We start from the raw sequence: 26,694 nt of genomic DNA on the forward strand, positions 1-26,694 counted from the left end.
TTGTCTGCCACATGCTTAACACTTCACAGTGTTAATGAGCTTAATTTGTGCATTTTTTCTCCATAATGTAGTGGAAGTGAAGAGTGAATTGAAAAATGTGTTGTTATGTGTTAAAAGTGAGTTTTCAGCTAACTAAAAAGCACTTACAACTAGAAAACACTGACAGCAAAGAGTATAAATGTTCAGCAGAAGTCATCTGCTACAGTATATAACAAGAGTGGAGTACTAAAGAATAAAGAGTGGAGTAATAATGTTGGGGAGAGCAAAAAACCCAAACTAAATTCATTTTTGTATTAAAAATCATTCTTTTTAGGGGGGGGGGGGTTTGCATAGCAGCACTGTGTACGTAGGCAAGGCATCCAAAACCTGCACAAGGCACAGCAAATTAAGTTTTTCATGATCTGGTGTATTAAAAGGTGGAGGACAGAAGGCCTACAGCACTATCGGGTCCGCAACATTAGTAGGGACCTTAGGAATATAAGCCGGCCTACGGTGAAGTAAGGCTTTCACCGTACCAGGTGCAAATTCTAGACATGACGAAGCAACCCACAAGGCTTGCAAATATTCAATTTTCTTGATAGAAGAAACAGCAAGGAGAAATAACCTTTTAAGTGTAAGGAACTTTTCTGAAACCTCTTTAATGGGCTTGAAGGGAGCAAAAGCCAACCCTTCCAATACAACCGCCAAATCCCAAACCGGTGCTCTAGTGTGCAGCGCAGGCCTCAGCCACAAGGTGCCATGAAGAAAACAAGAGTATCTCTCCCCAATAATGCACCACCCAGATGAGTATGGTAAGCAGATATAGCCGCCACATACACCTTAAGGTGGAAGTAGATAACCCAGCAGAGAAAGGTTCTTGCAGATATCCGAGAACTCTACCAACAGGCCAGTTAACAGGATTCAGCTGGGGTTCTCCGCACCAAGTAGAGAACAGTTTCCATTTCAGTGCATACAGTCTTCTCGTGGAAAGAGCTCTGGATTGGAGTATTGTCTCCACGACCTCAGTCAAGAGATCTGATTCTATGAACTGGGCCCCCTCAGGGGACAAGCCTACAGCTTCCACAACTCTGGGCGGGGGTGATAAATCGTGCCCCCTGCTTGGGACTGATCGTAATCTCCATGAGAGAACCGTCTAAGAAGGGACACCAGGTCCAAAAACCAAACTCAGGCTGGTCAGTACGGGGCTACTAGTAACAGATGGGCCTCTTCTCGGCAAACCCTCTCCAGAACTCCCGGAAGCATGAATGTCAGAGGAAAACCGTACAGGTATAGCCTCGGCCACGCCTGAACCATCTCACCAGAACCACATCGGACAAGCGAAAAGGCCGAACTGAGCTTGACCGAAATTTTCCCCAAGGGAGCTTCACCACCTCGGGGGGCCTCAGGCCCTGCCTTGACAGGATATACACTCCCTGATTTAGGGCCTGGATTCAGGATTTAGTCCTGAAGTGGCGAACCGGCAGGGAACAACCACACTGACTGTTCTACGCCCCTCGGAGGAGGATCGTTGAGATGTGCAGGCACCTCGGCGCCCAGAAGCGGTGAACCGGCAGGGAACAACCGAACTGGCAGCGCTGCGACCATCCTCGGAGAGTCGCCCCCAGAGGGCTCAGAGGAGAAAAGGGTACCCGTCTCTCTCTGGAGGGGAAAGACATCTCCCTCAGATGTCTGATGGCCTTGGCCGTCAGGACTTCTTTGTCGAAGCCTTTTTAGAGACGATGACAGTCTTCAGATCCTTGCCTGCGCCTAACTGGCTTTGACCTGCGATTGCAGAGGATACCGAGAGGCAACGCTTTGTTTTTGTTGCACTCTGTGCTGTGAGGAGCTCGTAGACGACCGAGACTGCTCCCACCCAGCAGTCTCGGGAACATAAGATGGGCGAGGAAGAAACTTTTGGAACGCCGCTGATTATTTCTTCGCCTCTGGAAATCTATCGACGAACATATTAACTCTGTCGCCGAATAGACCCGAAGCCGAAAGTGTGGAGCATCGAAAAGAACAGATCTGTCTCTATCTTTAATACCAGATAGATTTAACCATAAATGACGTTCTGTGGCTGCCATAGACCATCCTACTGATTTGGCCGTCTCCTTGGAGGCCAGGAAGGACAGATCTGTTGCGTGATGCAATTTGAGAATCAGCCTCACAACCATCCATGTCCCAAAGCAGATCAGCCTGGTATGCCTGCAAAATTGACATGGTATGCAAGCATGCCGCAGCCTTACCCGCTACCGAATACGCTTTACCCACCAGCGCTGAAGTGGATTTTAGTGGCTTTTAATGACGGCGCTGAATCGGGAGAGAGGCCTCTCTTCAGCTTGAGGCACCGTCACATAACCTTCATCTTAAATACCAATAACATTGCTGTAGTTTGATGTTTGTTGATTAAAAACCCAATATAAGACCGGTTTCTTCAACGAACTCGACATCTCAGTGTGGAGGTCGAGGAAAAATGGCAAGCCCCGACGAGGAGGCTGTGATCTAGATGGTAGGAATCTTGCATCTAGCAAACTTTTCTTTTTATAATCATCATGTTTCTCGGCTGGCCAATCTATATTTAATTTAGCCACAGCATGAGTCACAAACTTAATAAGCTCCTCAACAACAGGGGTATGATGAGATGGCAAATCCTCACAACTGGACAATAGCAGCACTGGTGCCTCATCCTGGGGAGAAGAAAAAAGCAGCGCATGCTTCTTCCTGAGATAAGGTACTGGATCTGGCAGGTGAAGGCTGAGATAGGGCTGGGCCCGTCTTAAACCCCACTGTCAGATCCATTTGCAAACCCCAAGATGTGTGTCGCCGTTGTGCTGGGACCCACACCCTGGGGAGCGCGCAGCGAACCATCCTCCTCGAAGAACGTCTGGCGGGAGCGGAGAGTCCTCACGGGCAGCTTCTTGCAAATCTCCAAGTCAGCCCCATCGAGAACTGACTGGACATGCTCCACTCCCAAACAAGCAACACAAATCTGGTATGTCCCCACCCGTGATGAAACGAGGGCAGGGAACAACACACCGCTTAACATCTTGCTTGCTCACCATTTATATAAATATATATAATAACTGTGTGAATATTGTGCTTGCAATAACATACAACACCAAATAGACAGAGAACGTAGCTCAATCAGGGATTTGCCCATAGCTTTTTTTGGGGCAAAACCTATCCAATACAAACGGCTTTATCCCTGCCTGAGAACGATCCAGCTACACACACACACACACACACACTCTGCCATAACAGACCAGTCCAGCTACAGATACATAATTCATCAATAGCCAAAGCCCTGCAGTAAGCCCCAAACACAGTCAGAGTTTACACTGAAGAAATTACAAATCTATAGTCCACTGCAACAACTCCATTGAGATTCAACCACAGTCATAAGAGAGATTGTATCTGTGAGATGATGAAGAAATATTGAAATATTTTTTTTATAATGACCACTAATCTCCATAATCATATCATAATAAAATTATACATATATTTTTTTTAATTTATAAAATAAAATATAATGAAATATGCTGCATTTGACAATATTTCTGAACGAAAATAAAGTAACGATTTTTTAAAACATTTTTTTTAAAACAAAACAACACTAAAGTTTGTGAGCTAAATAAATAAATAAAAAATAATAAATATTTAATTTAATAAAATAATAAATATGATTAAATTTAATAAAGAAATTAATTAAATAGATTAAATTACATTAAAAAATAATAAGAAAAGAAAAGAAAAAACGCGCACATTACAAAACACCATTTTATCATGGTTAACCATTGGTTTATGCAGACTACATGTATATCATCATAATTAGGTCATCATCATCATCATCATATCTTATTATGAAGTTTTCTTATTACCATCGTCATTAGCACACAGTTATGTGACCATCATTAGCTTTCTGGTGTCATCATTAAGACTATCAACATCTTAACTACCATCATTATAATCAGCCTAATTGTCGCAGAGTGATCTTCAGAACTCTCACGATTACTTAACGCTCAGTTAAATTAACCGGCTGTTCTCTAAAGTGTTATTCTAAAAGGTTGTAGACTGACTCGTGGGCTAGTGCATTTGGTGCATATGTGCATTATGACCTCAATGACGTCAGCCTAAAAGGAAAACTTTTTATAATATACAACATGCCTTAATAAACAGTCAATTCGTTTTTTGCACTGACTTGTCGTACTATGGTGATGTCACATGATGAAAGTGGTGGAAACTAATTCCAATTTGTCCAATCATGTGACGATTCCATAGAGTGACACATGTTTTATTAAATTCAGAAAGTGAGTTTTCCAATATTATCAACTCTGATTACAGAAATATTCAGATCACAGTCTGTGCTACACGGTGTGTCCTTTTACACCTGAGGCAAGGCACACACACACCTGACCACGGACCACTCCTGGACCAATCTCACACGTGCACATACTCGTTTGAAGTTTTATCTTTGACAGGAAAGGCATACATCAGGTCATTTCAATATGAATGCCGGTGTGAAGGGAGATGATGGGGAGCAAGGCAAGGCGGGAAATGCGGTTTCACGAAGGGTTCCGCCACACAGGGTTAATGTGGGCTGCCTTTGAAGTCTCAGCGGTGTGTGAAATGAGCTGCAAGTGCTGTCCACCGGCATACACACACACATCACAGGTTCTCCAATACACCTGTACATGTACAAATGTACACATACATCTACAGTCACACTCACACAGGTACCCAGGTAAGTGAATCCCACTTAAAATATATACTTATATGCTGTATACATAATTATATACTGTATATATATATATATATAAAGAGTTCAGATGCAAAAGCCTCTAAGTTCCATTTGAAATTTTCTTCTAGAATGATCATTTTTAACACACTTGTATATTTAAGTTCAGTAATTTCACTTAAATTATAATTTATAGGTAATCTTCATTGCCATTTAAGTGAAATTACTGAATTTAAATATACAAGCTTGATAAAAATGATCATTCTAGAAGAAAATTTCAAATGGCACTTAGAAGCTTTTGCATCTGAACTCTTCATATATATACTGTATATTTTAGGGCTGTGCAAAAATTAATTGCGATTAATCGCATCCAAAATAAAAGTCTGTGTTTCCATAATATATTTGTGTGTGCTGTATATAATTATTTTGTATATATAAATACACACACATCATGCATGTATATATTTAAGAAAATGTGTTATTCATATATAAAATATTTATATTTATATAATATAGATTATGTATTTATTTATATATACAGAATTTAAGCGCAAATAATTCTTAAATATATACATGCATGCATAGGTATTTATATATACAAAATAATTTTATACAGCACACACAAATATATTATGGAAACACAGACTTTTATTTTGGATGCGATTAATCGCAATTAATTTTTGCACAGCCCTAATATATTTACATGAGTGTATATACACACACACACACACACATATATCACACACATTTACATATCTGTCTACATATCTACAAATGCATTTCTGGTAAAGGTCACAGAGAAGCCACTAAATGTACACTTGCATATAATGCACGCTCAATGGCATTCACATGCAGACTGCTTCAATGCAGTTAATGCTGGTTCAAAAAAGCAAAAAAAACACATAAAACGTTTTTGTGTAGGCTGACAGAAAACTAGGCCGTAGTAAAAGCTCTGGGAGTAGCGTTGAACGCAGATAACCTTTATTCTAATTCCTCTCGCATTAATATATGCATCTGCACTCATATGCCAGTGGAGAGCGTTTGAGCGATTCTTTGTTTTTGGTGTGCGTGTGTATGTGTGTGTGTGTTGCTCTGCATCCGACAGTAAAGGAAGTGCCTGCATCTGTCTGATTTAGTTTTTATAAGCCGGCATACATACATGTGCAGAGTTCCTAAATGCAATCATTTTTTATTGTATGTAGTTCAGGAAGTCTACACGTATGCATGTGTGTATGTGATAGAAGGATGTTGCAATTGTAATGCCAAAGCACAAATCCCATCAAACAACGAACCCTGGGAGAAGGGCCAGAGGCGCAGATCAGAACCAAAGCCAGCTTTAAGAGTGTGTGCATGTTGGAGGGAGAAAGACAGTCTGTGAGAAGTGTATCTGAACAGAACCATTGGAGAAACAAGAGGAGACAGAGTGAATAAACAAATATAAGGGAGAAAGCAGGAAAGAAGAGGTGTGGGCTGGAGCTTCAGAGGGAAGGATGGATAAGCGTTCGGCTTTAGGAGCATAACAATGGTTTGAGAGGGCGTTCTAAGATTCCACGAGAAGAAGCGAACACAATAGGAACCAGAACGCTGAGCTGAATCCGCTCGCACATATCCCAGCATTCCCAGAGCGCTGCCATGTCCTTTCAGTCAGATCGGCAACTTGCCTGTCTTTGCTCACAGTTTAGATGGGAAAAAGAGAGCTGGGTGCAGTTTGAAGCAAGAAAAAATGAGGAGCGAATCAGGGGAAATTGTTAGAACATGAAAGGCACACGCATTCGACAATAGTAAGAACACAGCAACCACCACACAACACCAATCAAACCATGGCAGGGCGAAGAGAGTCTTGTTAGTTGTTAGAAGCTGCCAAAATTCTTATAGCTAGGTACATGAATAATAACATATCCGGTATAATTTTCCATTTCTTTTTAGCACTGAGGTTTGTAAACACTGCACTTACTGCTGCATGATAATTGTGTGTGTGTGTGTGTGTGTGTGTGTGTGTGTGTGTGTGTGTGTGCGATGTGAGGAGGAGAGATAAGATATATGACTGATGACATCTCCAATAGGGGGTTGGTGTTGAATTAGAGAACAGTGGATATCATTCTACATTACACACACACACACACACACATACCACAGCCAGCATTCAGTCATTGTACAATTAAACAAGGGGAAGGAAAATGTATTTAATACAACCTTACTGTAATCTTTGCTCTGCTAGTAAGCTTATGTACACTCTTAGAAAAAAGGGTTAATTGGATTTCTATATATGAAGCATAGGGTTCTTTACTCAACTCCAAAGAACCCTTTATGCTAAAAAAAGGTTCTATAATGACAAGAAAGAACCCTTTTGGCACAAAGGTTTTCTATAGGCTATTACATTATTCTGCAACATTATGTAGTTGTAATTAAATTATTGTTTATTATATCACATTTTAATCATACTGATTTTTGGAGGAGAAAAACTGAAATGGCACTAACTACATAAAATGATATAAATATATACATATCACATGCATTCATAAATACATTTTAGGATCTTGTCAATAATATGAAATATTTAATCTGGAAAAAGATAAATAATAAATGAAAATGAATGAATCCAAAAGGTTCCATATAGAATATTGAACCCTTAAAAAGGGTTCTGTATGGAACCTTTTAGGGATTCCAAATACATAGCGCTGATAGAACCTTTTCTTAAAATGTTTGAGATGGCATTTAAATCGGAGCACACTGTTGTTCTCTTCATTGAGATTACTGGGGTCTCAAGAGCAAAAATCTTATAAGCTGGAAATTTAATCTCCGTTTGCACTCCATATGTAATCTTATTGCAGTCTAGGCCAAATAAATGAGATATTAAAGAGATCTCGTTTGTGATTTTACATTCCACATGGGTAATGAGTCAAAGTCAACCCCTGCAAACTCAACATACTCAGTGGGGGTTCAGTAGGGTTCCGTATAGAACCTATGGTTCTTGACTCAACCTTAAAGAACCCTTCATGCCCAAAAGGTTCTATATAAGAATAAATGTCTTAAACGATTGCATAACACTTTCAAGTTTAACAGTTTATTAACATTTTAAATCCATCAAATGAAAACCCCTAAAAGGTTTTAAAAATGAAGCACCTGACAGAACCCTTTAAGGTTCAATATCGAACCTTTTTTTCTAAGAGTGACACACTGATGGGTGAACTTCACTGGATTTGCTTTAGGGTTTATCACTGAAGGATGGAAAAGTGCTGTTGGCATGATTATGATATTATGTGATTTTATTTTCTCTCTCTTTGGCTTAAGTCTGAGACAGAGAAAATAGAACAACACATTTATAGTTTAGTGTAAGAAAAATGCCTTATTATTTTCTTAATAGAGGCAAAAAGAGGGTAGGACGTGTGTGTGTTTCTCATAAGTTACTAGGATGCAGTGGTGAAACATGAAATGTCATCCCAAACATTCATAACACATTTAAATCCTCAACGTCTGATGGCACATTTAATTAAACATTGGAAATACTTTGGGATTATCGAAGTCGTCTTCTGATTGGTTGAATTCTACAGGATGTCCGGAAGTTGCGTTCTTTAACGGTTGACCAGAAAATCGTTTACAGCTGTGATAATGAGCACTTACCATGATCAGCTAAGCACTGTATATAGACCATTTCACAAGATGTAAACAACAGTGGTCCAGAAGCACTTCCTGTTTCAGTTTGTAACCGTTTTCTTTATTTCACATGTAAAGAAAACATCTTAAAGATGTTTGTTTAACTTTTTGATTCAGTTTTAAATGTTCTGTTGGTTGTATTTTATCCCAGCTTTTATGTAGTGTTAAAAAACTGAAACAGGAAGTGCTTCTGGACCAGTGTTGTTTACATCTTGCAAAATGGTCTATAATAACCATGTTCAGAACTGAAACATTTGTTTACATCTTGTGAAATGGTCTATATATATATATATATATATATATATATACACATAGTACTGTGTCTCAATAGGTCCGTTAGTATTTTCACCCCCAAAAAAATAGTTTGAAGCCAGTTATTTATATATTTTTCTATAGCGTGTCAGTTGGAAATACTGTATCAGGTCATATTTCCAAACATTTATTTTGCCATTAATTGTAATAATCCAGTGAGATTTTTGTATAAACAGCCGCTATGATCTGATCTCACCATCATCGAGTCTGTCTGGGATTACCTGACGAAAAAGAAAAAACTGAGACAGACTAAAATCCAGAAGAACTATGGCAACGTCTCCAAGATGCTTGAAGAAACCTTCCTGCAAAGCTACCTGAAAAACTATGTGCAAGTGCACCTGGACAAAAGCCGTTTTAAAAGAAAAGTCCTTCTGGATTTAGTCTGTCTCTTGTTTTTTTTCAGCATTTATTTGAAATAGAAATATTTTGTAACGTTATAAATGTCTTTACTGCTGTTTCTCTTGGAAACACTTTACTGTGTTGACTGTAAAAATCTTACAGACCCCAAACTTTTAAATATATGGACTAACGTACAATGACGAATCATTCAGTCAAATGTGATTTAATGTTCAATGACTTCAGTACTAAGTGCAATTAAATCAGAAACTTAATTAAACCAAACACTGAACAGTGATTACATCTGCAGCCTCTGAAAACACACACACCCAGAAAAGTGTGAGTGAGTGTGTGTGTGTGTGTGTGTGTGTGAACAATTCATACATAAAAAATGATCTAAAAATGCTGCTGTCAGCTGAAGCCTGAAGCCATGATTATAAAGACCACATGGAACAGATCGCCCACATACATATACACCTGCATCATACAGCTTTAGATTTCAAACCTGTCCAGAGGAAATTATAATTGCTGAGAAGTCGTTCTTTCTGGAGATTTCATGGAAATGTTTTCAGTATCAACTTTTTCCTCAGAAGTTTCTCCTAAGTGCCTTTTGAGAAATAGCACAAACCGTTAAATAATTGTCACACAATAGGAGTATAGAGCTATAAAATGAATGTGGAAAGCAGTTCAGATTACTTGCATTTCTTGAAAAATATTTTTTGGATCTCATCGTAGACATATGTGTGATTACTAAGGTCTTTTTCTCAGGACAAACATCTGAAACGTGAGCAAAAATGGCAATCAAATTGAATCTTTATCGGCGGGTGCTGGGTGGATTTGCCACATCCTAATCAAATCTATGTTGATGCTGTAGCGCCAAGCTATTTTAATCAAGTCACACTCACTCAAGTTTGTGCTTGTGTTTACAAAACCTCAGACTATGTGGGCTGATGTGGTACACGCTTCAGCAGCACTATAGATAATGAGCTGGAGGCCTGGGATCTTGGTCAATGGCTAATGTATTTGTTTCTGAAATCCGCGATATACTCAATACTTAAAAGTTCTTTTTCTTTAAACATATTTAGACTAACTAAACATATTTAGATATATCGAAATCGTCTTCCATTGCGATTTCCCGTATATCTAAATATGTTTAGTAACGTTGTAGACGGTTCAGTTCGGTTCAGTTGGACATCTGATTCAGATCAGTTCGACAGCTTTTAAAGGGTTAATTCAACCAAAAATTAAAATTCTGTCAGTATTTACTCACCCTCATGTTGTTCCAAACCCATATGTGTTTATTTGTTCTGCTGAACACAAAGGAAGATATTTGGAAGAATGTTTTAATCAAACAGATCTCATTCCCCATTGACTACCATAGTAGGAAAAATACTATGGTAGTCAATGGGGAATGAGATCTGTTTGGTTCATTCAATTTCATTTTTAAAGGAATGAAATTCCCAATTCAAATCTCAAGAGTTTTGGACACTGCACTAAATATTTACTCAAAAATTAACCAAAATAATAATAATTAAAGAGGAACCAAAGGGGGAGAAAGGGGTAACTCTGAAGTTCATAGAACGCTTAAGCTCTTCGCTCTTGTCCAAGAAAGCACAATCGTGTGTGTTCTCAGAAGTCAGAGACAAACAAATCGATCATGAAGACAAATAAGAGGATGACGTGTTCAACAGTACATCACAGGCTGCCATGGATGTCAAGTTTATTGCCGTGTTTTCACACACGCTTCAGACACCGGTCATGCTGGAGGCATTCCCCAAAGTGTCCTCGAGTTCCCATTCAAAAGGGGTCTGATATTTAGGTGTTTTCACTATGGTGTGAAATTAAATAGATTAAATAGAATCTATTACATAACATGTGACAAAACACATCAAACTGACTGCAGACTAGTGAAGTTACTGTATTTATTTATGGGACATCAGTAGCAGATCCGGCATTACTAGCTGTGGCCCATCAGTTTGAATTATGCATGGTCTCCAGCAGAAAGCAGGCAGAGATCAAAGGTCAAGGAGGTCAGCTTTCTAGCGTCACTCTAGACAGTTCACATTACTCCAATATGAGTCCTGACTTTATCCTAAATAAGACATTCAAAACACTAACCGCTGATATCATATCCTGCGTCAGTGAGCTTAAGCATGTTTCCTTAACTTTTTACATTTCCATTTATCAATCAGCATGTCACGATTGTTCTATTCATCAATCCATATAGAGTATTACTACTAAGGCTGCATGACATGTAGAAAAACTGCAACACACGATAAACTTCTGAGTACTATGACAGCGTATGTGATGCGTTAACCAGGGGCCATTCACACATAGATCATTTCAGTGGATCAAAAGTAACTCGAGGTGAATATATAAATGTTGAACTTCTGTTAACTTGACATAGCATCTTAACGTGACGCTTATTAAATGAGACGCTGAAAAAACATCACAACAGTCAAAATAAACACATCTAGTGGATGTTTAAACCCATTAAAAACAGCTAAGAACGTGTCTTGTATGAACAGACCGCAGGTTCAAGTTCTCAGCATTACATCGGTTAACTGGAATCACTGATTAAGCCTAGTTCACACTACGTGATTTTAAGCCCGATTTAAGCCCGATTTGCAAATCGTTGAGTCGCCGACAAGTCAGGGTGTTATCGCGTGCAAATCGCGGGCGATTAGCGGACGATTAACGCTCGCCAATCAGTTAGTGTGAAAGAGCCAACAATGCATCAAAGACAGCTCGCAGACAGCTCACAGACAGGTCACCGAGCTCAGAAAAATATCTAGCATGCTAGATATCTCGCGCAGTCGCGCGACTCAATCTCAGTGATGTCATGAGTACAGCCAATCATAGCAACGCATGGGTTGAGGACACCAGGTAAATCTTACTTTTTCTTTTTTGCATTTTTTTTCTCAGAGCATATCGTCGAGCAAACAGTGTGCAGCACTAGTTTCTGTCTGACGTCCATATTCGCGTGTTGTGTTCTTCTCTGCAGTTTCGCGTCATTTCTGGTTCGTTTTATTGCGTGGTTTTTCGTTACAAAACATGGTTTCTAGACCAGATAGAATCGTGTTGTCAACTCGTTATTTGTTTGATTATTTTCAGGATTTAGACCGTATTATAGTACTGAAACAGCTCTCATTGAGTCACAAATGATATGCTCTTATAATCCGATCGTGGTTGTATCTATATGTAGTGCGTTGTTAACTCGTGTAGTGAGTTACCTCCTGTTGTGGATCAATCACGTTGTGTTGTGTGGTGTGAACAGCTAAACAACTTGAACACTCATGATTTCACTGAGAGCAAGTCATGTAGTGTGAACTGCACAGTTCAGCCCGACATTTTAAAATCATGTAGTGTGAACTAGGCATTAGCAGTTACAATGCAATGCATATTGCAATCATAAGTGTACAGGTTCATTTGCAATATGCACATTCCATATACAGTATCATCCAAATATGTGCATATCAATTTTCATCGAAACATCCTTAAAATAAGATAACAAAACTGCATAAGAAAATTGCAAACAAAAATCCATCAATGAAACAATGTGTGAGGTTTATGCTTAACTCATTTCAAGGTATTTTCTATGAAAACAACTTATTATCTGACACAATTTTGCTTTTTAAATCAATCTATCTTGTTTTAAGGATGTTTCGATATTATAATGAAAAAAACAAAGCAAAAATAAAAAATGTTGGTGCCATTTGAACAGATTTCAATGTAAGTATTGTACAATGTAAGTATTTTTACGTAAGGACAAGCAATCTAGTTGCTTCTTTCTGAATCAGAGAATAGAATAAAATAGAATTATAATAGCTGTCACACTATAATAGATTTCACAAGTACAAGCAACGAAATGCAATTGAATCCATCGTGTGTATAGTGTGTATTCAGAGGCGCTTTCCTTTCTCCTTGCCATTCCTATTTCTGTCTTTTACGCAAAACACACAACGGTCCAGGTGTCCCAATACGCAACAAACACGCACATCTGGCTTCAGAGTGAAAAAAAGAATTTACCAAGAAACAGATAAACTTAGGACAAGGCATAAAATATGCAGATGACTGGCCCAACATGAGCTGTCATAACCTTGAAGAGGCGCCCAGAGTTGCACACGAGTGTGTTCTATTTATATCCGTGCTACTGAACGGAGTAGTTTGTTAGGGAGTGTGTGTGGGAGTAAAGCTGTACGACTGCTTATCTAACATCCCTGACTAAAGACACAGAGAGAGACAGAAATAGAACCGGAGGAAGAAAGAAAAGGAGTAGCGTTTCAAGGTCCATTCTATTTAATTTCGTGAAGCAAAGTAAATCAAGATGGAAGTGATGCAACTGAAAGGATGTTCATCTATCTCAGGGGTTCCCAAACTCTTTTGTCCGCTGAATCTCTTTAATCTAAATAATTTAGTTGAAATAATTCCACAAACTAAAAATGTGCTTTATATATATATATATATATATATATATATATATATATATACACATATACATATATACAATAATGTCTGAGACTACATATAATTATTTTTTTATTTTATTATTTTTTTAATTCAAATGATGTTTTACTGTAATCTGTAATGAAAAAATAATTGCATTAAATTAAAAAAATGCATTTTTATGGTCTCATATTTAAATATTAACAAATAATTTCATAAAATTAAATTATACAGAATAGTGAAACCAACAGAACGGTATAAAATATCAACTTGCATAAAAAAGTAATCTCATGTGGCATGGGTTCTTTGTTTAAAATTTTACTAAACTTTCCATTCAATTTCATTTTTAAAGGAATGAAATTCCCAATTTAAATCTCAAGAGTTTTGAACACTGCACTAAATATTTACTCAAAAATTAACCAAAATAATAATAATTAAAGAGGAACCAAAGGGGGAGAAAGGGGTAAGTCTGAAGTTCATATTCAGCCAAACATCTCAAATCATCTCAAAACGACCAATTGTCATCAGATTATATCACTGTCAAACATCATATCATTCTGTCACCACTCCTAACCATGTTTACTGGGTTTACCCAACCAGAATAACATCTGCTATCTGACTTTACCTTCTGGTTAAAAATATTGTTCAGCTTGTGTTTCTGACTTCCCCAAATATTTCCAACACACCAATTTTCCAAGCAAAATAACCAAACATGTATTCAAGATTGTTGCACGCTGAATGCGGCCGGTCCATTCTATTTACTTTCTCAAAAATAACTTTGAAACGCTAAAAAATGCTTGGAATTCATTTGCAAGACTTTTTTTTTTTCTTAAAGGGTGGGAAGAGAATATCGGAATAAACTGGGCATGAAAAAGAAAGAGAGAGTGACGAAGGAAAGCAATCTTGTTAGCGGGCCGCCGTAGCCCAGGGAAGATTTCTATCAGACGCACATATAGGGAGAGGCATCCATTTAGAAAATGGCTTTTTCTGCACATGCTGGGCCATTTAGCACTCCCTGTGACGACTCCTGTTTGGGCCGGAGATAAATGCGCTTTCACAGACTCACTGCACACACACACACACACACATAGGACCACAGACTCAGCAACCTCCGGCTACCGAGAGTGCAAACACAGACTTGCATGCATTCAGATGTGATTTTCTAAAACACACACACACACACACACACACACACACACACACGGATGGACAAATTAAAATATACTTTCCAAAAACTGAGAATGTTCATCCTCCCAATCACTTACTCTGGTGTATCCGAGCAATATATATTTAATGCAAACTAACAAAAACTCCCACAGCTTGGAAATGGAAATAGCCAGAGATACATTATTTACTTTAAATATTTAAAAGTGCTATATATATATATAAGACTGCTTATATATAAAAGATAAAAAATAATACTTTATAATAATACTTTTTAAATATAAAACTTTTATTTTGGATGCGATTAATCGCGATTAATCGTTACCCAGCCCTAATCGCATCCAAAATAAAAGTTTGTGTTTACATAATATATGCGTGTACACTGTGTATAATTATTTTGTATATAGAAATTTACGTGCATGTACTGTATATATTTAAGAAAAATGTGTTATTAATATACAATATTTATATTTAATATAAATTTTGTATAAATATATATACAGTATATTCATGCAAATATTTCTTAAATATATGCGTGTGTGTATGCAAAATAATTATACACACTACACACATATATTATGTAAACACAAACTTTTATTTTAGATGTGATTAATCACGATTAATTGTTGCCCTGCCCTTATATATATATATATATATATATATATATATATATATTTATATATATATATATATATATATATATAATCACTAAAATTACGTACATACTGTAATGTGTAATGAACAAAAATTGCTTCAAATACAAAAATGCCTTTTCATAGTCTCACAATATTTACACATTAAGAAATTGTTTTATGCCATTTAACAAAATGTACAGAATACTTATTTTACTAGTGAAGCATCCATGTGAAATATTCAATATGAAATATACAGTATATGTCAAGCTTTCAGAAACTACCATACAATGATTGCTTCGTGCCCAAGACTGTGACCTCTGTCAACAGACAATTATTGTTATGAAATGTCTCTATTTAAACGATTACACACATAAAAACCCACTGCTATTACTATAATCATCTTATGCAACCACTGTCATCATAACATCATAAACAAGTTAACGCTTCTTCCTAAGGCACCACAACAAAGATAAACAATACAGTGTGATTATTATGGTCGCTTCCACACCGATGTACAGAAGAGAGATGCCTTTGCCCTATTCTGTAACTCCAGAATGTCTTTATATTATAGAATATTATATAACTAGACGTTATATAACTAGATTTATAGTACGGTCTAACAGGTTAAAGATGTTCAACTTACTCCTCTCATTTGTTGGCCTCCGGTGACGAGCTGCAGCACCTTCTCCAGCTCCTTTTCTATACGACCGGCCCAGTGGATCATCCTGTTACACACAGACAGCATGAGTTAACAGCAATGCAAATCAGCAAAAATCACAATTCACACACTATCTGTCCTATATAGTGAGTGAGAGACAATAGAATGTGTATATGATTGATATATATAAGAAATCCATACATAAAAAAAAAATATATATATATATATATATGACATCATAAAAATGATAATTTAGGGCAGTCAAAGACTAAATGTCTAAGATATTTAATCAAAACAGAAGGATAAAGACTGAAATAGTTTTTAGACACACAGCAGAATTTTTAATTATTTTATTTCAGTTATTTTAGAGTTATTAGCATTTGAGTGTGATTCAGCACCAGACAGTCTGTTTCAAACTGCAGATGTGATCATGAATTACAATTAATATAATTGCTTTTATTTTGACTGTGACCTTGAATGTCCCGGGAGCCATCAATCTTGCACTTATGAATTTCCCATGGTGAAAAAAAAAAAGATATAATAATAATAATAATTGTAGTAAAGGCTTCCAAATGACAACTTTAAAGACTTATATTAAACCAAAATTGGAGTTTGTGACTTTTCCTGCACATCTATTAACTTTGAGGTCATGTAATGCACTCTAACATCTAGTTTTTAGACGAAATAATATGTCAACACATAAAAAAGACATTGTGACATTTCTTAAAAAGCCTTATTATCTGCTAGAGCACATCCGCAGTCATGAGGTGTTTTAACATTCAGTGTTTGGGAAACCGATGGAGAACATTATGGGAATTTCAGTAGTGTCACACAAACCCTATAACAGCTTTATCTGCTAGCGCCTAATGGTCAGAGATTTGCAACCGCGGCCCGGGGTCAGAAATAACCCTTATCTGTGTTACACAGCCTAGAATAGCCCCCAAAGAAATCCTGCGTGTGTGTGTGTGTGCGCGCAAGTGTGTGTGTTTCTAACTGAGCAGTTTTATTTACTTGATAAGAATGACTGAAGCCAGCTATTCTATTAGCATTTAATAATATAATGTTTAAAAATAAATAGTGTGTGTTGCCTCTGAACTCATCTATAAGTTTTTTTTTCTGTTTTTCCAGCATCCAGAAACAGTGTGACTTGCGAAGAGCTGTACTGTTTACTATTTATAATTTTTTTGCAGCTTTAAAGGCCCAGTCATCATTCAAATCGATTATACTAAGAAGATTGACCACCAGTATATTCATAAAAATTTAGGGCTGTGAATCTTTGGGTAGACAGCGAATCGATTCGATTCACGATTCAATAACGATTTTTGCAAATTCAGAACGATTCACATTAAAATTTCAATAATTTAATTCGATTCTGCTTTTCTTATATGCATTCATAGGATTATTTAAATGCTTCCCCCAAAGTGTCTTAGGATGTGAATTACACAGCGTTAGACAGAGTGGGGGGAAAAAACTAATATTTTGTAGCGCGTAAAAAATTATTTTTTTGTTAAGTAAATACTAGTGAAAAAACCCAATGTAATTTACTTGAAAAAGTTAGTTCAGGCAAGAATTTAAAAAACTAAGTAAATTCCATATCAGTACTTATTTCAAGCGAGTATAAATGAAAGTGTAATATCAACTCAATAAAATTAAGTAAAAATTACTCAACTTTTCTGATACTGGGGTTCCCATCATGCACTGGACCTTGAATAATTAATGAGGCTCATTTTTCACTGGTTTCCAGCTGTATTTACACTGTTTTATCATTGATTTTTGTTTTCAGTATTAGTAAATTGCCATTTTGTGACATTTCGAGTAAATTTTTTGCTTAAAACGACACATTCAAACACAAAAACGATCCATCAAATGTTACAACCATTGTATTGTCTACCAAGTATTGAGGTGTTTGCATTCACGGCTTAAAGTCTGACATGATGTATATATAAATTACTTAGATGATCTAAGTAAAGAACATACTATAAATGACTAATAAAATTCAAGATTATTGTTTTAGTGAAATGTAATACAAAGTCAAAGGAAATCGGTATTAATCAACCTTTTACAAGCCGAGTTAAAATCACTTATTTTTTGTAAAGTTTACTTAATTCCACATTCCAAGTAAATTTAACTTAAAGATTTCTAATTAAAGCTACTGATAAATATGTTTAGGTTTTTACTTGGCAAATCTTTGTAAATTTACTAGCATTTTCTGAGTGAGATCGTTTAGCAAGGTTTTTTCAAGTAAATCCTACTCCAAATTTTTTACAGTGCATTAATTTGCACGTCATTTTTTAATGTTTATATCTCAAAGCACTATCGAATCGAGATTAATTTGTTTTTTAGCATTTAAAACCGATTATTGACAGAAATCAAAGATTTACGATTCAAAAAACATGTTTCAAGATCGATGCATATGCTTTGGAATGACATGAGCACGAGTAAATGATGACAGAATCTTTATTTTGGGGTGAACTATCACTTTAAGAAAGTAAACGGGCTCAATTTCGACTTTAATCACTACTCTTCTAAACTCTCATCCTGTCTTTCTCTCTGGCAGAGCAGGCCGCTCGGCTGTTGGCAGGTAAGAGTGGATGTTTAAGGAGCCGAATGATAAAGAAAGCCCGGTTCTGACAGAAATGCCTCCCTAAGCAGCAGCAACACTTGCTAACTGGGCCAAACCTGAATGAAGCGATCAAACGTCCGGAGATCAGAGCTGTATATCTGCCTGCAGCTCCTAAAGCTCTTAACACAATGAGATTCAGCAGAAGAGAGATGGGTAGAGAGTGGAAGGTAAGAAAATGCTGTCTTAGGCCAGGATAGCTCTGTACACAACAAGTTTGCAGCTTGTCAAACTTAAAGGGATAGTGCAGCCTAAAATAAAACTTCTGTCATTATTTACTCACCCTCATGTTGTTCCAAACCTGTGTGTCTCTATACCGTATATTTCACAGAACATGAAAGTATGCCGCTATTTTATATATATATATATATATATATATATATATATATATACTGTATATATACTTGACATTGACACTGACATAAAAAGTACTGTGTACTAGCGATGGGCAACGATTAATCTCGATTAATCGCATCCAAAATAAAAGTTTGTGTTTACATGATATATGTGTGTGTGTTGTGTATAATTATTTTGTATATATAAATACTAACACATGCATGTATATATTTAAGAAAAATATGTTCTTAATATATCAAATATTTATATTTATACATAATATTAATTACGTATAAATATATATTAAGTATATACATGCACATATTTCTTAAATATATACATACATGTGTGTGTATTTATATATACAAAATAATTATACACACCACACACACATATATTACGTAAACACAAACTTTTATTTTGGATGCGATTAATCGCGATTAATCGTTGCCCATCCCTAGCACTATAATCTCAAAAGTCATATGATTGTGTGAAAGTCTAGCTCGACAGTTGTGGTCACCATTCACTTTTAACAAAACTGACTGATAATTGAAACATATTACATGTAAAATAATAATAATAATAATAACATTTTATTTACAATAACATAAAATACAATCTGGAATGGTAATGATTGTTCTTTCCAACTGGGCAAAAGTTGACAAGGGAGCAAAAAGAAAGACTAAATCCTTATGAATTTTTGTCACTTCTGAATTTGAAAAAGCAGGTTAATGTTTAAAAAATTGTTTATGCAACGCAACCTTGTAATTTTTGAAAATGTAATTTTATAAAAAATATAAAATACCTTGGCGCATCTACACAAATCCGTGAGTATATTATTGCCTTTTTGGAAGGACAGGATCGGTTATTCCAGTAGAAAAACCAATGGAAACATATTCCAGTGGAAATACACAAATAGATAAATGTGTTCAAATAGAAAAAAAAGAAGTTTTTTTTAACTCGAAAAAAAAAGTTAAAGAAAATAATAAAGTAAATATTATAAGTAAAAAATATATTAAAAATAAATAAATAAATTGAGCAATTATGTTATGAACTGCTTTCTGAACTTTCAGTCTGAACAATAATGCATTAAAATAAGAATAAATAGAAGCATTAACGTATGTATGTTTCAGAGTTCACTTCAGACACAAAAGTAATTGATATACTCACATAAGCAAAAACAGTAAAACACACCCACCCACCTATGCGCAAATACACAATTAATGGACTGACTTTTCTAAAACACACAGGCACATATTCACACTAAAAGCTTTGGGGGCTTTTAGCGCCTACATCTCAACATCCACTGAGCTGGGTAAAGAGCACTAAGAAAAATAGACTAAGACCAATTGAATGGCATGCATAAACGCAATCGTAACTTCATTCAATATTGAGTAAACCTTTAAAAACCGGCAAATAGTCCAATTCTTTCATTGTGCTAAAATTTCAGATACTTACTCTCTATTACAACTGTTTCACTGCAAATCTAAAAAAAGCCAGTAACAACACAACCCTCTGAAGTCTGAATCATCTATCTCCACCATCGGCGGAGCGACATGGTCATTTGTCATTTAAAGATAACACAGCAAAAGAAATGCCATGATAAAATGTCAGCTTCATTTGAATGACAAGGATGAGAAGATTAGCAGAAGAATGAGTCAAATCGGCCAACCCTCTATGGACACACGAGTCGCCATCGGATAGTACATTTTTCACAGACGACTGAAATCGTACCATTTACTAGCAATTGGCTGATTAAAGACATTTTAGCCGTCCAATGTGAAATTTGCTCACATATGCAAGTGATTTACTCGCATTGTAGAGGGTTGGCACTAAAATGCGACTGTATTTCATCTAATGCAACAATTTCGGCACTATTTTCTTTTTATACAAGTGACGTCCAACCATGTTTTGTACGACATAGTAAACAATTATATAAGTAAATCCTGTCAGCTATAAACAGCAAACTGAGGCTCCAATTCACACGGACTGACCAAAATTGGACAATTGAAGATTGCCCGGTCTGATGAGTCTGGATTTCTGCCATGACGTTCAGATGAGGGTCAGAATTCGATGTAAACAACATGAAAGCAAAGCATGGATCATCCTGTTTTGTATCAGTGGTTCAGGCTGCTGTTGGTGAAAGGGATGTTTTCTTTGGGCCTTTTAGTACCAACTGGGCATATTTGAAATACTACAGCGAGTGTTCTTGCTGACCATGTCCATCCCTTTACCACAGTGAACTCATCTTCTGATGGATACTTCCAGCAGGATAACACAACAAGCTCAAATCATCTCAAACTGGTTTCTTGAACATGACAGTGAGTTCACTAAACTCAAACAGCCTCCAGATCTCAGTCTAACGGCGCTTTTCCATTACCAGTACCGACTCGACCCAGCTCGCTTTTCGCTCCGTTTTTCGTGTGACTGTGTGGCAATGGCAAATGGTTTACATAGCCCATGAGTCAGGTAGGAGGGCCCCTTAAAGTTGCCATGAAATCAAATTTGACAAATCTTCTTTTTATATGTAACATTGTAGTGTTTATTATAAATAATTTATCTGTGCGCTTCATATTTTTTTTTTAAATTCATGTAGCCTTATAATCTTTAATCAAATACATTACCCTTCCCTCCCCCATCGAAACGACCTCTCTTCTATTTCGGTCACGTGCAATGGCGAAAGGGTGCGGCTATCAGAGAATCATGTTCAAATCTGCCTCCATTTTGTTTGCAACGCCCAACCTCCAAAGATCCAATCAATTCCTGAAGGACGAAATCAAGCCCTGCCCTACATTTTTTTCTAATTTCAGAAGCCGTTTCACTCAGATATACGTCACAACAAGGAAAAATGACAATCTCAACTTCCGTTTCACGCCGACTTTAACAGATTTTTGCTTAGAGGCCGAGGGAGGTCAGGATCGGCTCTAGGTCAACACACCCTCTCTATAGTCCATAGCATAAGTTAATACTTCCTTGATTGTTCCAGTAGAGCATGGCGCTAGAAACATCAAGTTCATGGGTTTGATTCCCAGGTAATGCATAATTTAAAAGCCAAAGGTGTGCCGATTGCACTGTAAAAGTATGTACTTATAGTTAAGGGTGTGCTCACATTCATAACCCTCACTCTATGAGCTACGGTAATAGTGATAGTGAGGAAACAAGCAGCAGTTACCTCAACTCAATTCAATTTGCAGGCTACTTTGGTTTAGTGTCACGTTACAAAATATCCATTAGAGGTAGATTCAGTTAAGTTAAACGTCATTTGGCAGCTGAGATTCAATTCACTCAAGCTCCCTTTAAAAGGAAGTCGATTCGCTCTGAACAACACCAGACCACTCTTTTGGGCAAAAACAAATCTGCAAATTCGATTACAAAGATTTGACCTTAAAATCGTGTCAAATCACACAAAAAAAAATCTAATAACGCATCATTATCTTTAGATTTTCCCATATGCCAACCTGAAGTTGGCTCGACCTTTTACAGTTTTACAGTTAAAGAAAAATTCATTTTTATTATTATTAATATTTCCCCTTTGTGTACTTTTAGGTATAGGGTGGGTAAGAGTGTTTGGAAAATATATGTTGTATGTTATTTTAGGATATGTGAAGTTTGTGTTAAAGGGATACTCCATTTTTTACCGTTTTCTAATACATTCAGCCGATTTTTTGATGTTTAGAAGAATATCAGTAACCAGACAGTTTCTGGTCTCATTGACTCCCATAGTATTTTTTTTTTCCTACTATGGAAGTCAATGAGACCAGAAACTGTCTGGTTATTGATATTCTTCTAAATATCAGAAAATCGGCTGAATGGATTAGAAAATGTTAAAACCCAACTATTTAACTCTGAAGGACTTGTAAAATGAGCCTATTTCCAAAAAAAGTGGAGTATCCCTTTAAAGGACAACTCTGGCGCAAAATGAACCTTTGGTCTAATAAAACATTGGTACCTAGTCGACCGTTCTCTGAGATTTGTTTTCATGATAATCGAATGTAAAGAGTTTTATCTCTAAAAACTCTTTAGTGTATAACGCTAGTATATGGGGCAATTAATAAGTAAAAAGAAATTGATAGTTAATACCACTAACAAGGCTCAAAATAGCCCACACTAACACAATAACATAATGAGAGTCCCTACATGTAAAATGAAGCATTGAGAACTTTATAAGTGTACAGACCGTTTAATAAGAAGATATTTTATAAAGAGTCCACTTCGTGTACACAGAGGAGCCATCTTTGGAAAATGAACCACGAACGACGTGCCAAGTAAGCTGAACTGTATGAAGTGGTATTAGAAGTGTTAGCGATTTCTTTTTACTTATTATATGCCCCCAGTACTAGCGTTACACACTATACAGTTTTAGAGATAAAACACTTTACATTCGATTATCATGAAAACAAATCTCAGGTACCGAAGTTTTGTGTTCTATGGTTTTAAAATTAAAATGAATAAAAAGTTAATTAATAAAACAAGCTTTTTGATGGGGTGACCCATCTCTGACTCACTGTACTGCCTCCTCTCACGTTTCATGCTTTACAAGCATAATGAACCGAATTAAGCCAAACTCTGTCATTATAAGTAGTACTTAGGGTTGGGTATCGTTTGAATTTGAACGATTCTGATTCCGATTCCGATTCCTTGTTTCGATTCCGGTTCCTAACGATACTCGATTCTCGATACCCAACCCTAGTAGTACTATGACCTAGAAACCCTGCAAATACAAGCGGCTGAGCCACTGCAGAGGGAGTTTCCTGTAATCTGTTGATCAGATACTGACTGATACACAGGAAGTGAAGAAATAAACGAGACTGAGCGTGTTTAGATTACACAGTAATGAAAGATCTAGACGGAGATGATAATAAATGGTTTGCGGGGACGAAGACGCTGCTGAAGGAAACATGTCAACCAAGAAAAGGTCACAGAGGGAGTAATAACGGTTTTCAGAGCGAGGGATGTTTTCTCATGGAGAACTGATGCTAACCGCTAATGACAACACCTCCAGCATGTGCAGGGATCCAGAATGCTTGCTCTTTTATACTCACACAGGCCAGACAATGTGCCAGGTCATACTTTATCTTTCCATACAAACACCTTTATTTAGTGCCTGGCCAGTCTACTCTGTACAAGTAGATTTTTTACGTGCTTTGTAAACATATTATCTTTCTATTTTGCTATTATTATATCTATATAATTTTTATTAACATATCTTTACATATGACAATTTGTTAATGTTCATTTTAGTTCACAGTGCATTGACTATACAATATTTTATTTCCATAATGAATTTGTAAATGTTACATTAAGTAAGATCACATTAAGTTCATTTGAAATAAGGTAGTTAATTAATTATTAACTAATGAAACCTTATTGTAAAGTGTTAACACTCTCCTACCCCTAAACACAACTTTCTGTATTTTTACGTTTAAAAAAAAACATAATTTAGTATGATTTACAAGACCAAATAGGTCCCCACAAGGTCAAAAATTTCAGGTTCTACTATATAAATAATATTGTTTATGTCATGAACAAAAAATACAAAAACATGCTTACAATTTTTAGCTCATTTTAACTGATTCTTTCAGCCATCATCTAAGTTAGCTGGTAATCATGTAACTCTCACACTGGCTCATCTCTATTACTTTTAACAACTTCTCTTTTTAAATCTCCAGTTTTTAAAGTAGCCTTACTAACCATCCTGAATATCCCTGCTTAAATACCACAAAACCAGTAGTAAAGTATCTAGAGAGGCGCTCATTCAAAGCCAACTTTCAGATTCACATCACATGCAACAGAACAGCAGATTAAGAATAGCAAAAATCACAAAACTAGTGCCTATAAAGCATGTAAGATAGGACATAATCCTCACATTACCTCCAAAACAGATGCTATAGGTTATTTTATCTCGTCTGAGAGTCATATGCTGATCCTGGTACAGTAAACAAACCCTACACAAGCTCTACATACAATGATCTACAATCATTTCATAATGGAAAGTAGGTTTTGTTCTTGGGTGATATTTCATGCTTACAGTCTTCAAAAAGTTTTGTTTGTGTATGTTTGCTTTTCATTGAAATTCCCTCTCTAAACCGCACTGCCACTTCCACTTCCACTAGCATACATGTGAATGTGGTTGAACAGTGACCTTTCAGCACCACGGAGAGCGCACTACAAAGACATTAATAAATCTTCAACTGAGGCTAAGTATTTTTAGACTAAATATTATATTAAAAATATACACAGCTTACAGTTCATACTGATTATTTACTGCTACGCCACATTCTAATTTTAATTCCATGTCGTGCTTGATTATTGCATCAATAATCAACTTGATACTACTAAAGTATAATTACTGATATTTTTATAACATAAATAAATAGATATTATATAATTATAAATTATATATAATATATTTTAGGACTGTGACTTAATATAATATTATTATCAATAATAATAATACTATAAATAAAGATAATTCCTAATTTCAATGCATGAATTTGAATCGAATTGGCCACACCCCCACAGGAAGTTGATGTGTAATGACAGGAAGAGGAATCTACTGAATGGAAAACAAAGAAATTTAAGTAATTTAGGCAAATTATGCCTAAATTTAAGCATAATAATTAATTTAGGCAAATTATTCCGCGTATCCTATCAGCTAACTCAAAATAGAATTTAAATAATATAAAACACATTCTCGTTTTTTTTTTTTTAAAGTTAACATTTAGAAGGTGAGTAATCATGTCTTTTGTCAGTGAGCTCAAATTAAAAGGAAAAAAGTATGAAAGTAAACCGGAGACTCTGTTTGTGTCACTAAGAAAAGGTTACTTTCCTCTCTAAATGAATTATTTAAATGCTGAGTCATTTAGCCATTAACCAGCATGACTGGAGGTAATTGTTACCAAAAGAGGATTGCGTCATCCGGATGCAAATCTGCAATGCAAAACAACCTTAAAGGAGTATTCACTTTTAAAAAAACATTTGCTGATAATTTACTCACCCCCATGTCATCCAAGATGTCCATGTCTTTCTTTCTTCAGTCGAAAAGAAATTAAGGTTTGTGATGAAAACATTCCAGGATTTTCTCCATATAATGGACTTCAATGGGAACCAAACGGTTCAAGGTCCAAAAGGCACTTTCAGTTCAAACTGCAAAATGTTCAAAGGGCTTTCAGACGATGAATAATGGTCTTATAAAGCGAAATGATCGATCATTTAAAAAAAAAAACGTTAAGTTTTATAAGCACAAATGCTCACCTTGCTCTGTTCTGTGATGCGCGTTCGTGACTCTCCTGTTCGAACTCGTTCATCAAAATGAACAAATCTTTTTTCGAGTCATTTGGTTCATTCAACAAACAAAATTACCCGAAAAAAGATTCATTCATTTTGATGAAAGAGTTCGAACAGGGGAGTCACACAGAGCAGCAAGGCAAGCATTTGAGCGTATAAAACTTAAAAGTTTTTTATTTATTTTTGAAATGGCCGCTCGTTTCACTCGATAAGACCCTTATTCATCATCTGGTGTCGTTTAAAGCCCTTTGAAACGTGACCGAAACTCTCATTTGAATCTTGAACCGTTTGGTTGCCATTGAAGTCCATTATATGGAGAAAAATCCTGGAATGTTTTCATCAAAAACCTTAATTTCTTTTCGACTGAAGAAAGAAAGACATGGACATCTTGGATGACATGGGGGTGAGTAAATTATCAGCAAAAGTTTTTTAAAGTGAACTACTCCTTTAACTGTTATCAATAAGGAGAATTTTGTGTTGACTTGTGTATGACCAACACAATCTCAGACGCTGCTGTTTATAAATCAAACCC

General features: G+C 36.2%; 1 protein-coding gene across 2 annotated transcripts in view; it reads right to left on the bottom strand.

The window, feature by feature from the left end:
* Positions 1–26,694, bottom strand: part of cacna2d2a (calcium voltage-gated channel auxiliary subunit alpha2delta 2a) — a 228,055-nt gene that overhangs the window by 198,467 nt on the left and 2,894 nt on the right. For both annotated transcript variants that reach the window (XM_039692870.2, XM_039692869.2), the window contains exon 2: positions 15,905–15,986. In XM_039692870.2, the coding sequence (XP_039548804.2) occupies positions 15,905–15,986 (82 nt within the window). The remainder of the gene's footprint in view (positions 1–15,904; positions 15,987–26,694) is intronic.

The sequence above is a fragment of the Pimephales promelas genome, chromosome 8, assembly GCF_988280905.1.
Source record: "Pimephales promelas chromosome 8, fPimPro1.hap1.1, whole genome shotgun sequence".
In the NCBI taxonomy this organism is placed as follows: Eukaryota; Metazoa; Chordata; class Actinopteri; order Cypriniformes; family Leuciscidae; genus Pimephales; species Pimephales promelas.